Source organism: Poromitra crassiceps (assembly GCF_964638095.1).
Source record: "Poromitra crassiceps genome assembly, chromosome: 16".
NCBI lineage: Eukaryota > Metazoa > Chordata > Actinopteri > Beryciformes > Melamphaidae > Poromitra > Poromitra crassiceps.
In genome coordinates this window covers 9,747,272-9,763,224 of record NC_139645.1, presented here as the reverse complement: position 1 = coordinate 9,763,224, position 15,953 = coordinate 9,747,272, and the positions used below count along the sequence as shown (strand labels likewise).

The 15,953-nt window shown below is 44.1% G+C and overlaps 1 protein-coding gene across 2 annotated transcripts in view; it reads left to right on the top strand.

The window, feature by feature from the left end:
* Positions 1-14,761, top strand: part of madd (MAP-kinase activating death domain) — a 75,923-nt gene extending 61,162 nt beyond the window's left edge. For both annotated transcript variants that reach the window (XM_083653105.1, XM_083653104.1), the window contains 10 exons: positions 1,021-1,141; positions 1,274-1,379; positions 1,488-1,598; positions 2,991-3,098; positions 3,664-3,828; positions 3,947-4,019; positions 4,610-4,716; positions 8,506-8,575; positions 11,118-11,164; positions 12,847-14,761. In XM_083653105.1, the coding sequence (XP_083509231.1) occupies positions 1,021-1,141; positions 1,274-1,379; positions 1,488-1,598; positions 2,991-3,098; positions 3,664-3,828; positions 3,947-4,019; positions 4,610-4,716; positions 8,506-8,575; positions 11,118-11,164; positions 12,847-12,960 (1,022 nt within the window). In that variant the 3' untranslated portion in view covers positions 12,961-14,761. The remainder of the gene's footprint in view (positions 1-1,020; positions 1,142-1,273; positions 1,380-1,487; positions 1,599-2,990; positions 3,099-3,663; positions 3,829-3,946; positions 4,020-4,609; positions 4,717-8,505; positions 8,576-11,117; positions 11,165-12,846) is intronic.
* Positions 14,762-15,953: the final 1,192 nt, after the last annotated feature.

Here is a 15,953-nt window from a genome sequence, read left to right as displayed (position 1 = left end):
CTGCGTAACTTTCCATTTAACTTAGCTTAGCGTTTCCTGCTTCAGCATCTTCTTTGAGCGCATGTTGCCTTCAAGTGCCGTGGGAAATATCATAGTTGTGAGTTGAGTGCGCATAAATGGCCCGCCACAGTGGTTAATAGGAATGGAGAATGTTGGGATTTTCTATACTTGATTTAGCAAGATGGCGTTTAGGGAAGGAGATAATGGAAGCCGTGTCAACGACTCATGTTAAAAGCGATGCATTTGATTACTGTGTTATTTTTTTTAACTAAAACGTCACTTTACATTCCCTCTTTTAATTAGGCTGATGCAGCACAAAGTAGCAGCAGCCACCAAACGGAACAATATTAGCATCAGATGTATTATTCCCAACCCAAGGCACTTGAAAGTTTATCAAGTAATCAAAACTTTTGAACTTGGAAGAAGGAGCTTATGAAGAGCAGCACTTGAAGGCAGCATCACACACAAGTCATTTGAGAAAGACATACAAATGCTTGCAAGAGGTCTACCAGAGGATGAGTCTTATCAAACATTTGAAATGAAGGTTTCAGGAGACAAGTAGACCAAAAGCTATGCTGCGCTTGTATACCACTTGAGACTAGAAATAACAAAATATTTTTTACAATCCCTTTTGTTGAAGTTGAACAAACAAACCAAAATGACAAGTTTTGCAGTGCATATGGGGAATTAGGATAATATCTGATATGAGATTTTGGCCACATTGCCCACCCTTACCATGATATGACATTTTATCTGTTCAAAATAGCCAACAGAAGCCATTAAGTTATGTCCATAATGTGTGTATGAAATTGTGTGTGTGTGTAATATATTGTTGATAGTTGGCCTGAAGGTAAGGGGCATTTAAATTACTCATTGAGTTTTTGGCCTGGGTTTGTATGTTTATGACTATTATGGTCATTTGCACTATGTGTCGGGTGGCACCACAGCTGACTGTGTTGCTGATGTAAGTGTTGGTGTTGGCACATTTAGGAAGCTAAGCTACACGTGTGCTGTCTCCAGGTAAGGAGCGCTCCACGCTGTGGGACCAGGTCCAGTTCTGGGAAGACGCCTTCTTAGACGCCGTCATGCTGGAGCGCGAGGGCATGGGGATGGACCAGGGCCCGCAGGAGATGATTGAAAGGTTAAAAGCATGCTTTCAGCTTCACATGTTTGCCTTTCCACTTTCTCATCCTAACTTGAGTTATCTCAAGCCCCGCATCTCGAACGACTAAAAACTCCCTTGTTTCTCTGTGTTGGATTTGCTTCACTACAGATACTTGTCACTAGGGGAACATGACCGCAAGCGTCTGGAGGAAGATGAGGACAGGCTACTGTCCACCCTGTTGCATAATATGATTGCCTACATGCTGATGATGAAAGTATGTCTCACTCTCTTTGTCCTTGTGATCTTTGTACAGTCAGATGATGGGCCTCTGTCCTGCACATTTTGCCGTGGCTCATCAAGGCGCTTGTTTCTCTCTGTTCAGGTGACCAAAAATGACGTCCGGAAGAAAGTGAGGCGTTTGATGGGGAAGTCCCACGTCGGCCTCACACACAGCCAAGAGATCAATGAGTTGTTGGACAAACTGGCCCAAATGGTACATATCTGTCCCGTTAGCAAACATGTCAAGTAGAGTCCGACCGATATCTCGGTCCACCGATATTATCGACCGATATCGGCCAATAACCGATATATCAGTATCGGCCGATATGTTGGGCGATATTTTTTTATTTTGTATTTTTTAAGTTATAGACAGCATGTTGTGTGTATATTTGATCTTTTTTCTTAACTCAAGTTATATGTTATATTTGTTCTATATATTTTTTTTTATTGTATTTCTAGTTATTTATAATTATAAAATTCCCAGTGAAGTTGACCCTTTCAACTGATTGACATCAATTGATGTCATTTTGGACAATGAAGTTTATTGATAAGCTGCCAAATATCCTGCCTACATTACATATCTCAAGTCATGTCAAGTCACAGCTTTGTCAAGTGTTTGATATTTGAGGGATGATTGCAATTCTTTTTAATATATATTTAAGCAATATATCACGAGAGCAAGTGTGTTGTGGTGAATATATCCCCCTGATCAGTTGTTATCCCACGAGGCCGCAGGCCGAGTGGGATAACAACTGAGCAGGGGGATATATTCCACAACACACGCTGCTCGAGTGCTATATTGCTTTTATAAAAGGGTTCCAAGTATAATAATATAATAACAATAACACTATAAGTCCGACTGGCATGGTATTCTGAGAGTCAGTTGAAACACTACTGTAAGGCGGGACCTCTAGCAAGAAGATAGACGTGCGGGTGATTTGATTGGATCGTTCTGGAGACTGAAGTCGACATTGGCCAATCCTGGCGCTTGCCTGGACTTTTTACAAAGCCCGACACCAGAGCCATATGCCCACACCAAGTAACGTTACGTCTTATTTAGAAATGCGGGGTTAAGAGTGAGGGCGCGCGAGAGAGGGGTTAAGACATTAGCCCGCGTCTATTCTTGTACAAAACATCATTTTCTGTGAAGTATTAGTAAAGTTATAAGCGAAGATCGATTCACAAGGATCTGAAAAGCTGTCTCCGCCATTTTGTTTTTGAGGTACTTTTAGTAAGAGAGTTGCGCCATCATGCGTCCGACTAGTGACCCTCCATACAGCAGATCAGGAGAAAGCTGTTTGGCTCGAGTGCAGCGCTGCCTTTTAGTAAGAGAGTTGCCATGGCAACCAATAACCCATAGCCATGGGTTATTGAACTCGGTTACTGGAATTATACAATGGCTGTGAACCAATCAGATTGCTTGATTTGAGAGAGCCATTTTATAATATGTATTATATAATATAACTATCGGCCGATATATCGATATCGGACATGTTTTACTCCCCAATATCGGCATCGGCCTCAAAAATCCAGTATCGGTCGGGCTCTAATGTCAACTGGCTAGTTTAATTGAAGGAATTGTGCATCGTTCTGTGGCCTCTTTCAGAACGGCCGTGAGCTCTCCATCAGGCCCAGTGGGAGTCGCCACATCAAGAAGCAGACATTTGTTGTGCATGCTGGCACTGATACCACAGGCGACATCTTCTTCATGGAGGTAGGCAAATGCTTCACTTGAAACTAAATCAGGAAATGGAATCGGAATATCTGGAAACTTCCCTCAAGTTTGCATACCTGCCAACAATCCCGATTTATGCGAGAGTCTCCCGATTTTCAACCCCTTTCTCCGGCTGTGCTCCCGATTTCGAAGTGATTTCCCGTTTTTCATTCAGAGGCTGTAGTGGGCTTAGTTTGTAAGCCAGAGTGAAGTTTCTGGTAACATATGAAATGAGATGACCTACTGTAAGGCTAACAAAATAGCGCCCCCATCTGGCAGAGTCGGGTAACCGTAAGGCATCCATTGGTACCAACCTTCTCATGCTAGCTTGTCGGAAACGGGGCCAAATGATGCTTCAAATGTTAACGACGGGAAAAACCATTTTCAAAGGGGTCGCCCTAGACCTCTCACCTCAAAATATCAGAATTTAAGATGGGTTCTATCATGGGTACCCCAGGAAATCACCCTCTTTTTCACAGCCTAATGTTGGCAGATATGAGTTTCCATCTCGAGCATGTCGCGCTTTGTGCGGAGGAATAACCCTCCCTCGACGACTCCTCCACAGGTGTGCGACGACTGCATAGTCCTGCGCAGCAACATCGGCACCGTTTACGAGCGCTGGTGGTACGAGAAGCTGATCAACATGACCTACTGCCCCAAGACCAAGGTGCTGTGTCTCTGGAGACGCAACGGCCAGGAGACGCAGCTCAACAAGTTCTATACCAAAAAGGTTCCCGATCGCTATCCGTGTGCATGCCACAATTGTAAATCCACTCTAGTGGTACGTCACAGTAACACAGCCTGCTTTACAACATGCTTTACAACCTGGTTTCCTCTCTGCATTCCAGTGTCGTGAACTCTACTACTGTGTGAAAGATAGTATGGAAAGAGCTGCTGCTAGACAGCAGAGCATTAAACCAGGTATGGAATAAGTGTGTGTGTGTGTGTGTGTGTGTTTGCGTGCGTGCGTGCGTGCGTGCGTGCGTGCATGCTTTGTGTATGTCCTATTTCACATCAATATCAAAGATATTTTTTGTCCAAAATGACTATCCAGCAAAAGGTTAAACGTTTCTTACGAGACCTTGCAGACTTTTCTCAAGAATGACATTATGGGTATGCTGTAGCTGCTTCTGATGGAACTTCTGACTGTGTTGGTGGCTGCAATCTTGATTTTTCTTGATTTTTTTTTTTAAAGGTTTCATCTCATTTCAACATCATTCAAAACATCCTCAAGTATTCTCAAGCTTGACGTAGCTAAACAATTGCTACGTTGTTTGTCACATCCCCAGTCGTGCGTAACGCAGGTTGTCTAGATTGCTTGTTTTGTAATAATTGTGTGTACTTTGACTATTGAGATGAATGGCAAAGCGGCTAGTTGCAGACTTGGTATCCTTCCTAATAATAATAATAATAATAATAATAATAATAATGATAATAGAAGATAGGACTTATATAGCACTTTTTTAAGTACTCAAAGACGCTAGCGCCTAACTCGGGTTTCCTTCCCCCAGGTCCGGAGCTGGGCGGAGAGTTCCCGGTCCAGGACATGAAAACTGGTGAAGGTGGCCTGCTGCAGGTCACACTGGAAGGAATCAACCTCAAATTCATGCACAGCCAGGTAGGAGGCCAGCGCACTAGCCAACCAGCGCTGTGCACCTCACACAGACAGGGGCATGATGACCAGAATCCCTCTAACTCCGCCCCCTTCTCAACCCTCCCTCCCTCCGCTCATCCCCCCCCCGCTTGTCTCTCCCATTTGTCTCTCTTATCGTTTCCTCGCATCTTGTGTCTCTCTTCCTCTAAAGTCCACATGAAATCATGTCACAGTGGCTAATGATGACAAAATGTGTACGATTTTCCATTCCGTATTCAAGACGTACTGGTCAGACTGGTGCTCTAGTGCCTCCTCTGGTCGGTCGGGGGTGTCTGCCCGGGGAGGGGGGGGGGGGGAACCGGGGGGCAAAAGTGTGATCCTCCCACGCGCTACGTCCTGCCGGTGAAACTCCTCGCCTGTCGGGTGAATAGAAGCGGGCTGGCGACTGCACGTGTATCGGAGGAAGCATGGTGCTAGTCTACAACTCTCCGCAGATCGGCAGAGGGGGCGGAGCAACGACTGGGACAGCAGGGGGAATTGGCCAATTACAATTGAGGGAAAAAAACACGTAGTTTTATACTGAATTTGTTGTTGGTTTTTGGAAGTTAGAGGAAGAGGTTTGTGCTATTGCTTTTTTTGATTTGCTTTACTCAGTATCATTGTGTGCGTGCGTGTGTGTGTGTGTGTGTGTGTGTGTGTGTGCGTGTATGTGTGTGTGTGTGTGTGTGCGTCCGTCAGTCTGGGTGCATGTGTTTCAGATGAACACATCCTTCCACACAAATTTCTGTTTGATATTCGTGGCGCCCAAAACCTTATGTTCATCTATGTTGGGAGGAAATGCTAAAGTGTTGGTGTGTGTGTGTGTGTGTGTGTTAAACGTCACCGGTAAGACAGAAGACCTCGAAGACTTTTCATTAATAATTGGCTATTTTATCATAGCACCTTTTTTCATTTTTTTTAAAGTTTGGAGCCTTGAACATACTCCTGTGTTTTACTGAACATCTTCATCATTACGCTAGTGAGCATTGGAGATCTGGGCCCTGTTCTGTTGGCCATGTTTCGCAAGTTCAGGACCGTTAAAAAGTGACCACGAGGAAAGATCATTAGCAAGGTCCTGTTGCTGTTAATATATTGGACATAAAATAAGTGGCGACAGCTGTTATCAAAGAGCAATGTCAACCTATGCAGTTCCGTTTTAGTTGTAGCTTTAGTTGCATTATTTGACAGAATATTGCAGCTGCGATTGAAACTGTGATTCGTAGCATGGCAAGGTTTTCATTCATTTTTTTTTTAGATCTTTAAAGAAATTGCTTGTTAAAAATGTGTATGTCATTGGACAGGATTTATCGAGTTTGAGTATGATGAAAGGTTTTCACAAATGACTTGATTCATGGACCAAAGATTACCTGCAGCTCTAAAACACCTTCTACAATCCATTTGGATGCTCCTCTTTTGGAGCCCGTTCAGACCTTGCACTGGCTCAGCTCCGATCTTTGGCGCTCCGATCTCAGTAAAGTACAGGTCTGAACGCACCCGATGCACATTGAAATCCGACCGCCTCAGGCCACCTTCGGAGGTGGGCTGACTCGCATCGGCTCCCGTTCATGTGTGTGTCTGAACAGCGATCCGACCTCGGACACTTTAAGGACCACCTTCTCTACTGACCTTCTCTGCATAACAAGGGAAATCATGGCTCAATGACAACATACAACTCTCTCCTATAACGTTGATTAATCCTCTAAGCTCAAAGTAAATACTAATCAACAGCAACATCAACAACACATTTATTTTTCAATAGATTAGGCTATGAAACTTGAATGAAACGTCTCATTTAATAATATTGCAAAAGCAGTTATATATTCACCATGTTATTAGGTTATTCTGCAGACTGACAAACTATTTTCCTTTGAAATGGCTAAATTTTTAAATTTGTACAATTATTAAGAAAATTATTTTGTTCGCCTATATGGCTCATTAAAAGCACACTGCAGCTGCGGAGATCCCGAATTCTGTAACGTTACCGGCCGCATTGGTCATCTCAAGAAATATGGAGACTTTTCTATGATCAGAATTTCAACTGCACAGTAACAAGAGAGAAGCGCACAAGACACACTGGATGCAGATGTCTTTATTTGCATATAGAGCGGGGAAGTGAGATCTGGATACCCCAGACCCATGTGGGGACACATATTCTAATGCCAGGTGTGAACTGACGTATTTTACTCAGGTCAGATCTCCCAAGATGAGAGAGTGAGTCTGAGTGATTTTTTTTTTTTTTTTTTTTGGGGGGGGGGGGGGGGGGGGGGGGATAGAGATGTAGAGACTGACAACAATTGAACATCTTCAAGAAATCACAATACATTTCTACACGGGTGGATCATTTGTTAGTTCACTGCATTCATGGCATTGCTTGCCGAGGAACTGATTACAGAAGTTCAGAGGAACCCGGCACTATTTGACAAAGACTCTTCCCGGCCGTCGTACATATACCGGTCGTATTGGAAGAGCATTTGGCCATACCGGCGATAATTGGAATCATTTTGATCATGTTGAGCTTAATAATGCATCAGATTTGAGAGTTCATGTGGAGATGTGGTCTTTCTCATCTCACAGTGCCAGTTGAGCTGTTTAGGTTACCGTAGTTTGCCTAATTTTGTCCCATGAAACTCCTGGCTGGGAATTGTAGCTGATGCCCTAGCGAGCGGCCACCTATGGCTGTGAGACGAGTGCGCGGTGTGGGTCTGGTGCTGGGCCAGTGGTTGATTGATGGTGTCGGAGGTGACATCCCGCTTGGTACAGTAGTGTGACGTTACTGTAACGGCAGTGAGCGGCCTCATGGTAAAGTGGTGTTGGTGCCAGCCCTTGTTGCTGGAGGAGGAGGCATGGAGGGGCCCTGGGAGGCTGGCTGGAGATGTTCCAAAGTCCAAAGAAAAAGACAGGTGAATCCAGCTCTCAAAACCCTAGTCAAACATCTAGTCTCCCCCCCCCCCCCCCCCCCCCCCTAGTTTCTAGTCTGGGACTGATTCTCTTGTGACGGGGGTGTGGTAGTACGAGGTGTGGTTAGTGCCGTAAATCTGTACGAGGTGTGGTTAGTGCCGTAAATCTGTACGAGGTGTGGTTAGTGCCCGGCGAGTGTTTGTGCTCTTGTGTCCGATAATAATCCAAATCATTTCTCTCCCATGCTCTCTCCCCCTGCAAGGAGCGGAAGGTACACACACCTCTGCTGTGTTTGCTTTATTAGGGTTACACATTTTTATTGGGTTTCCTTTTTCTTTTTTCTTTTGACTGTTTGTAGCTGTCTGGCAAATCTACTTTTGTGTCTTTGTCTGCGTTTTTTTTTAGATGGAAATTCCATGTATGCATTATATGGGCCATATTACATATCATTGAGCATAAATACAAAAAAGAGAAACATTGCGGTATCCAGCAGCGACCTTTTTGCTGTTGACATCCAAATAGAAATATCTTCCAATTACTAGTAGTTCCATTTACCGATAATAGTTTACTCATGAGACAAGTCATCTTGAATTGATTTGAATGTACAACTCATCCTTTGACTAAACGTTACAATGCATTTCTACTCATTTAACCCCTGCCCATGTATGCGTTTGATCATGGAAACTTCCCATAGTGTGCTTGTTTCTTTTGTTAGCAGTTAAAAGCTTGCATTCCATGTGCAGTTGTCTTATTTTACCTGTCATACTGAATAAAAACAGATTTACCATGCTTATTCTTTTATTTTTTTTTAATATGAAGTGTTGTTGAGTTAATAATGTTCTGTCTTTGTTTTTGTTTGTTTTTTGTTTGTTTTAGGTTTTCATAGAGCTGAGTCACATTAAAAAGTGCAATACAGTGAAGGGAGTCTTTGTCCTGGAGGAATTTGGTAAATACACCATCTATTGATTCTAGGCCTGTACTCGGCACGGCAGTAACTCAGCTTCATGGCAAAGTGATTCACAAGAGTTCATATGGGTTCAGTTTAAGCCACTAGATGGCAGTAGTCATTTCAAGTGAGCAATGAATTCTTCAGAGGCTCTTCTTGGCATCTTGGGAATTTTTAAATTTTAACCTCCTGTAGCCAAATTTTCCCAGCCTCTTGTTGGTAGTGGAGGGACAGAATTGTGGAGAGACTTAGTCAGAGCAGTCAAAAGCACAAGCATGAAGCCTACTCTTTTTTTTTTTATTCTTTTGATTTTATTATTATTATTGTTATTATATTTTTTAACTGATTCTATGTTAGTGGGGTGGTCTGCAGTCATCTGTATTGAGTAGGGAAAGTAGAACAAAAGCTATGCTAAGTTAGCATGTAGCTTAGTTTGGGTTGACTGGTGTACTGAAACCACTGTGTGGTGTTTGTAGTGAGACTGTACTACTGTAGGAAAGGGTCTGGAAAGGTTAGTGCACCATTTCTGATGCTTAGGAAGAAACCACATATGAGAAGCTGCTGCATCTGGTTCATAGAGGTTGAGACTTGTTAGGGAACCTTGACGGGACTAGCACGTCCATCTCAGTGCCAGGCTGGGTCTTGTTAGGGAACCTTGACGGGACTAGCACGTCCATCTCAGTGCCAGGCTGGGTCTTGTTAGGGAACCTTGACGGGACTAGTCCGTCCATCTCAATGCCAGGCTGGGTCTTGTTAGGGAACCTTGACGGGACTAGCACGTCCATCTCAGTGCCAGGCTGGGTCTTGTTAGGGTGGGTCTTGTTAGGGAACCTTGACGGGACTAGCACGTCCATCTCAGTGCCAGGCTGGGTCTTGTGAGGGAACCTTGACGGGACTAGCACGTCCACCTCAGTGCCAGGCTGGGTCTTGTTAGGGAACCTTGACGGGACTAGCACGTCCATCTCAGTGCCAGGCTGGGTCTTGTTAGGGAACCTTGACGGGACTAGCACGTCCATCTCAGTGCCGGGCTGGGTTACTGCCGTGTCTACAGTATATGTGCTGTTTTTGTAATGTTGCCCTCATCTTTGCCACTATGAAAACCTTCATTCTCCAGCAGGTAAAGTGTTGTCATCTTTCTCCTTTCTTCTTCAATTGGTCCTCTGTAGAATATACCTCTGTCAGTCCCTCCATTACTTTGGCAGAACTCTTTCTTTACTGTCACCATGTCGCCTCGAGTCTTCCTCTGCTTCCTCCATAACCGGCTCTTTGTTTGGAAATCACCCCCAGACCCCATCTCTCGCGCCCCTCATGCTTTGACAGTCTGCCTTGGCGCCCCCGGCAAGTGGACTGTTTTGTGGGACTGTTTTGGGGGGGGGGTGCAGTCCCCCCCCCCCCCCCTTTCCTCTCACCTGTCCTGACCTCAGCCCCGCCTCTATTATGCTATGGGTTCACAGTTACTAATGAAAAGTCAATCTGTCCCATGGACAGTGACATGGTCCTGGGTCAAAGGATTTGGACCTCTGTTAGCTTCTGTGACGTCTTTAACCTTTCAATTCATTCGGGGGAAGAGGTTGTCCTTGTTTTTTATTACCGTATTATCATTTTTTGTAGTATTTGAAACTCCACAACATGTGCAGTCTCTTGTTAAGCCATTTGTGTTTTTATTTGTCCTTTTCCGTGGGCCACGATTGTCCCTCTCACCAACAATCACCTGCTGCTCACATTGAAATGGTTTTGCCATATAAAGGGTTTAACCTCTTCATTAGCTATTGTATTTGTATTAATGTAGAAGAGGCACCGTTATTGTCCCCATCCTCCTCTCTGATCTGATCTCTGATCTGATGCTAAATGTGATGCTGACTGTTGTGGGGGGGACTCTCCTGGCCCACAGCTCATTCTGCACCTTGTTATAATCAGTGTTGGGCAAGTTACTTTCAAAATGTAATATACTACATATTACTAGTTACTTTCATTTGAAAGTAATATGTTACTTTGCATTATTACTGTCTGTGTAGAGTAACTCGTTACTTATTACACTACTTTATTGCATTACTTTCACCAAAATAACAGCAGTAGCAGAATGACATCGCCGCCCCGGGACCATCCCGAAAAAAAATGTCACCCGTCTTGAAGTCAGTGTAAACTGTCCAAAATTCTAAATGTTATCCTTTTCCTTTGTTATTGTCATCTATAGTGGCTATTTGCATAAAAGCACACAATTTGATTAAGAAAGCATTGTATCTTTATTTAAATATGTGCTTTGAAAAAATAAAATTGAACTAAATGTGTAACTTCCGTTACCTGACAAAGCAACTGGTATAATATCACTGAAATCCTATTGGTACAGTAATAAGTTATATGACTGAGTTACTGCTAAAAGTAATCTATTACATGTAATATGCTACTTTTGTAATGAGTTACCCCCAACACTGGTTATAACGTGCATTACATAACACACACCCCCCCTGCGAGCCCTAGCTCGACCTCGTTTGGGGTTCCTGCTGCCTTTGAATTGTGTGTTTTGTCTCTTGCACCGGCATAGTTCCTGAAACTAAAGAAGTGGTGATCCACAAGTACAAGACCCCCATGGTGAGTCCTCTGTTCCTCCGCCGCACTAAATGCTATGCCAGCGCATGTGATCGCCACCAGGTGGTGCACAGCAGAAAATGTGCCTCACAGTGTTTGACTTTGGCATCTGAAATGCATGGCAGACGCCACTTTGGAGGTATGCTCTGATTCAGCCATGGTATAGACCCTTTTCACGGGGGCCATTCTGTGTCGAAAAGGCCGGGTAAACACAGCAGAACACTAATGAGGGTTTCAAACGTCCATGATTGAAATTTGGAAACTCTCATTAGTGTTTTGCTTGCACCTGTGTTTATTCTGCCTTTTCGACACAAAATGCCCCCCGTGAAAAGGGTCTTTTGAGTTTGAAAACGGAAGGCCCTATCTCCAAGGAAGCACTCGACACTGAGGAATTGCCAGTTGCCTGCCTCTGTATTCTGATTAAAAGACTGCTCGGACTTTTTATGAGTTTGACCCGTTGGTCGTCTGACCCGGATTGGCTCCAAATCATCTCTCTGAGTCCGCAAGCTAGCTGTGATAGCAGATAGCTACTCATGTTAGCGCTTCAGCATACGGGTCGTATGCAAGCTAGCTGTGATAGCAGATAGCTACTCATGTTAGCGCTTCAGCATACGGGTCGATAAGTAATCATAGCCGGCGACTAGCATTATATTTAGAATGAGAAAATAAGAACTTGTAGCAGCTCTGCTGGACCTGCCATTGAAAGAATTAAAGTGAACTTATTAGAACTACTTTCAAAAGACGACACAAGCGTTCTCTCTTTCCAAAAGACTTTGAGTGTAACTTGTTTTGTTGACTCCATTTCCCCTCGCGGATCAATAAAGTTACTCTGATTCTGCTACACAGGAAGTGAGCAAAGTTAGTAAAGTATTAGTAAGTATGAATTATATCACAGGTCACTAATGATGGACATTGAGATTTTGTTTTCAGAAGTTACAAATCTACAGGCCAACCACATTTTGGATGAATATAGACTTGTTTCAACTCGACAACATAAACATTCTAAATGTGCCCCAGCTTACTTCCTGTTGCGGTGTTTGCTAGTACAATAACTGACGGGACATAAGCAAGGTTCCAAACTGTCCCCTAGCAACCAAACTGTCCCCTAGCAACACAATTATGAGAAAACCGTCTAAGGTTTCTCCTCATAGTTTAGTAACCCAAGGCAACTACTAGTGTTATCCAAACATTGTATGTTAAGCGTTAACATGTGTTATCCAAACATATTGTATGCTAAGCGTTAACATGTGCACTGAACAGAGCTACGGCATCTACCGGAGACACAGGTGATTTTGGCGCAATCCATCATTTAACTGGTGCTAATACATGAGGTTACAGTAGCAAGAAATCGCTAAAAGACCTCGCAACCGCCATCAAATTTAGTGCCGACTACGGACAACTTAATGACTGAATGCAAAATTTTTGGCACACTTGAAATGCCAGTGGCAAGAAGTTCAAGTTCAAGTTTATTAGTGTCCCAAAGGGCAAATTGAACACATGCATTATGCAAACTGCTCTGTTGGAGACTGGGTCAAACATCAAAAGTGAGCTTGGTTCCATGTCCCCCCCCCCGCCCGCGCCCGCTCCGCCCCAGTAACGTACGCAGACGTAACGTCATCATGCCTGTGGAACAGTTAAGTGCCCAGACTTCTCTCTCTCCTCACGGCCATCTTTTCCTCCCACAGGCACATCAGATCTGTTACTCGGTCCTCTGCCTCTTCTCCTACGTGGCGGCGGTGAAGGGGAAGGAGGCGGAAGGCAAGTCCAAGCTCCTGTCGCCGAGACCCCTTCCCAGCTAGTCGACGCCCCGCCCCCATCCACCCCCACCCGCCCCCATCCACCCCCGCCCGCCCGCCCACCTGCCCGCCTGCGGTGTGCTTCTCTACTTGCAGCGGCATCTCAGTTCTGTTAGACTTCTGACAATCCCTAACCTCTTCTAAGCACACACCCTTTGCTCCTTTATCCTGTTGTATGTACAGCGCAAGAAAAGACCCTCCCTAGACCCCCTGTGTGTGTAGATGTATTTGACCCTGGTCTGTGGTTATCATGTAAAAAAAAAATGCTTCCGAACCCTCACCGCCACGGTCCTAAAGGGCCATACCGGCTAGCTATGCGTTTACCTGCTCCTTAACCCGGGGGAGAAACCAGTCCCCCGAGCGTGGTCCTCTAGTGTTCCCGCTGCCAAGACCCAGCTGTCCCCAACGATAGGAGGCGTGTGTGTGGCTACGGTGACGGTTACGGGGCGCGAGGGGCGCGGTCACGAGGCGCAAAGTGCGTGCAGGTCTTCACGCGCAGCCTCGAGATTCACTACGAAGTAGCTTCGCCCACTCCCCCCCCCCCCCACACACACACACACACACTCCGTAACGACTGTGTGCGTTCTCCTGCGCTACTGTAAAGTTCCAGTCTGTCCAAGTTGAAAACTGGCCAAACATTTAGAAGAGCCCCCTCTTCGTCGTGCCGGTGTGTGTCCCGTTTGTGAGAAACGCTACTGTACACTGCACCGGTAACCTCAACACCGCCCCCATCTGGCGGAGTCGGGTCACTGCACCGGAGCGCCGCATGGAAACGCTTGTCGAGGGTTTTCGCCGTTTTGATCCCTAAAATACTGTGAGTGGTCTTAAGATGTGTTCTCTTGCCCTAGCTTGCCCTGTGAGGCTCAATTACTGTTCTAGTTCTACTGTAAAATTTCTTGTCTGTGGTCTGCTGTTATCAATTGCATGTTATTATTATAAGGATAAAATCAAATAAATATTATATATATTTTCTATATATAGTATTTATTTAATATATATATATATATGCTGTACATTTCTCAGAATAAAATGTTACAAACTGTTTATTCGCTAGATGTGCAATACCTAGTAGTTAGCCATTGCCAGAGCCAGGTTTTAACAAGTAACCGTCTCGCTGGCTTTTCAGAGTGATGAATGTAAGGAAGGACTACATTTCTTTTCTACAGTGCTTATTGATTGACGTGAATATGATGAGTTAAGTGTGACATGACTGTGTTTGGAGTTTGTCTTCGGAAAACGTGTTTAAGCCCAACTGCCGTCCAGCCCTGCTGTAGTTGTTTCCTCCATGTCTTAATTAATGTTGTTTCTGTAATAGTGAAGAACTGTTGAATCTGGTCCCATTGCACTTTCACGGTGTGTGTGTGTGTGCGCGTGTGTGTGTGTGTGTGTGTGTGTGCGCGCGCGTGTATCATGTAGTGAACCGGTTCCCCCCCAGATCAGCAATATATCAATACAGCTATATCACTGGAAGATGCTTTATTTTGTTGTCCACGGTGGATTTTATTTTGTAGTAATTAAACTGCGGAGGAAATGATCAGGATGGTCACAAGATGCTGTTGTTTTAGTTGTTACATTAATGAGCTCAATGAGAAGAAGCATCTCCAAATTGGCTTTGGGAACGGGACACAGCGCCCCCTGCTGGAGTTAGACCTTTTTAAAGGGGATTATTAAGCCCCTCCCTCCCTGTCACTAGCCTGCTGCTGTAAACACAGGGACTCCATGAAATGAGATGCCAGGTGTATTTCAGTATTTGAAAAAAATATTTATAGAATATGTACAGCTTTGGCAATATCATAATAAAGTTGTCCCAAATGAAGCTCCATTTTGTGCACTGTTCTCTCTTTTTAAGTGTACTGTATGTGTGTCAGAGATGAGGACTTGAGACTTGTCTTGGACTTGGAGTCGCACTTAAGTCACACACACAGTGACTTGAGACTTGACTTGGACTTGAGATTTGGGACTTGTGAACAATCTTTGTCTTTGTGTGTATTAACATTAAGGAAAGGTATATTAATATATTAATGTTAACTAATCAATGCTGATGCTGGATGCTAATAGTGCCTACATGCTTTGAATCCCTTAGTTTGAGCTATGCAGTGTTCTAAGCAGACTGGATGGCATGCAGCAGATGATAGAACGCTCATCCATAAGAGACTTGACTTGGACTCTAGCTAAAATACTTGACTTGGAGTTGCCTCTCAAAGACGTGAGACTTGACTTGGACTCTAGCTAAAAGACTTGAGACTTGACTTGGACTCTAGCTAAAAGACTCGAGACTTGACTTGGACTCTAGCTAAAAGACTCAAGACTTGACTTGGACTCTAGCTAAAAGACTTGAGACTTGACTTGGACTCTAGCTAAAAGACTTGAGACTTGACCTCTAGCTAAAAAACTTGAGACTTGACTTGGACTCTAGCTAAAAGACTTGAGACTTGACTTGGACTCTAGCTAAAAGACTTGAGACTTGACCTCTAGCTAAAAAACTTGAGACTTGACTTGGACTCTAGCTAAAAGACTTGAGACTTGACCTCTAGCTAAAAAACTTGAGACTTGACTTGACCTCTAGCTAAAAAACTTGAGACTTGACTTGGACTCTAGCTAAAAGACTTGAGACTTGACCTCTAGCTAAAAAACTTGAGACTTGACTTGGACTCTAGCTAAAAGACTTGAGACTTGACCTCTAGCTAAAAAACTTGAGACTTGACTTGGACTCTAGCTAAAAGACTTGAGACTTGACCTCTAGCTAAAAAACTTGAGACTTGACTTGGACTCTAGCTAAAAGACTTGAGACTTGACCTCTAGCTAAAAAACTTGAGACTTGACTTGGACTCTAGCTAAAAGACTTGAGACTTGACTTGGACTCTAGCTAAAAAACTTGAGACTTGACTTGGACTCTAGCTAAAAGACTTGAGACTTGACTTGGACTCTAGCTAAAAAACTTGAGACTTGACCTCTAGCTAAAAAACTTGAGACTTGACTTGGACTCTAGCTAAAAG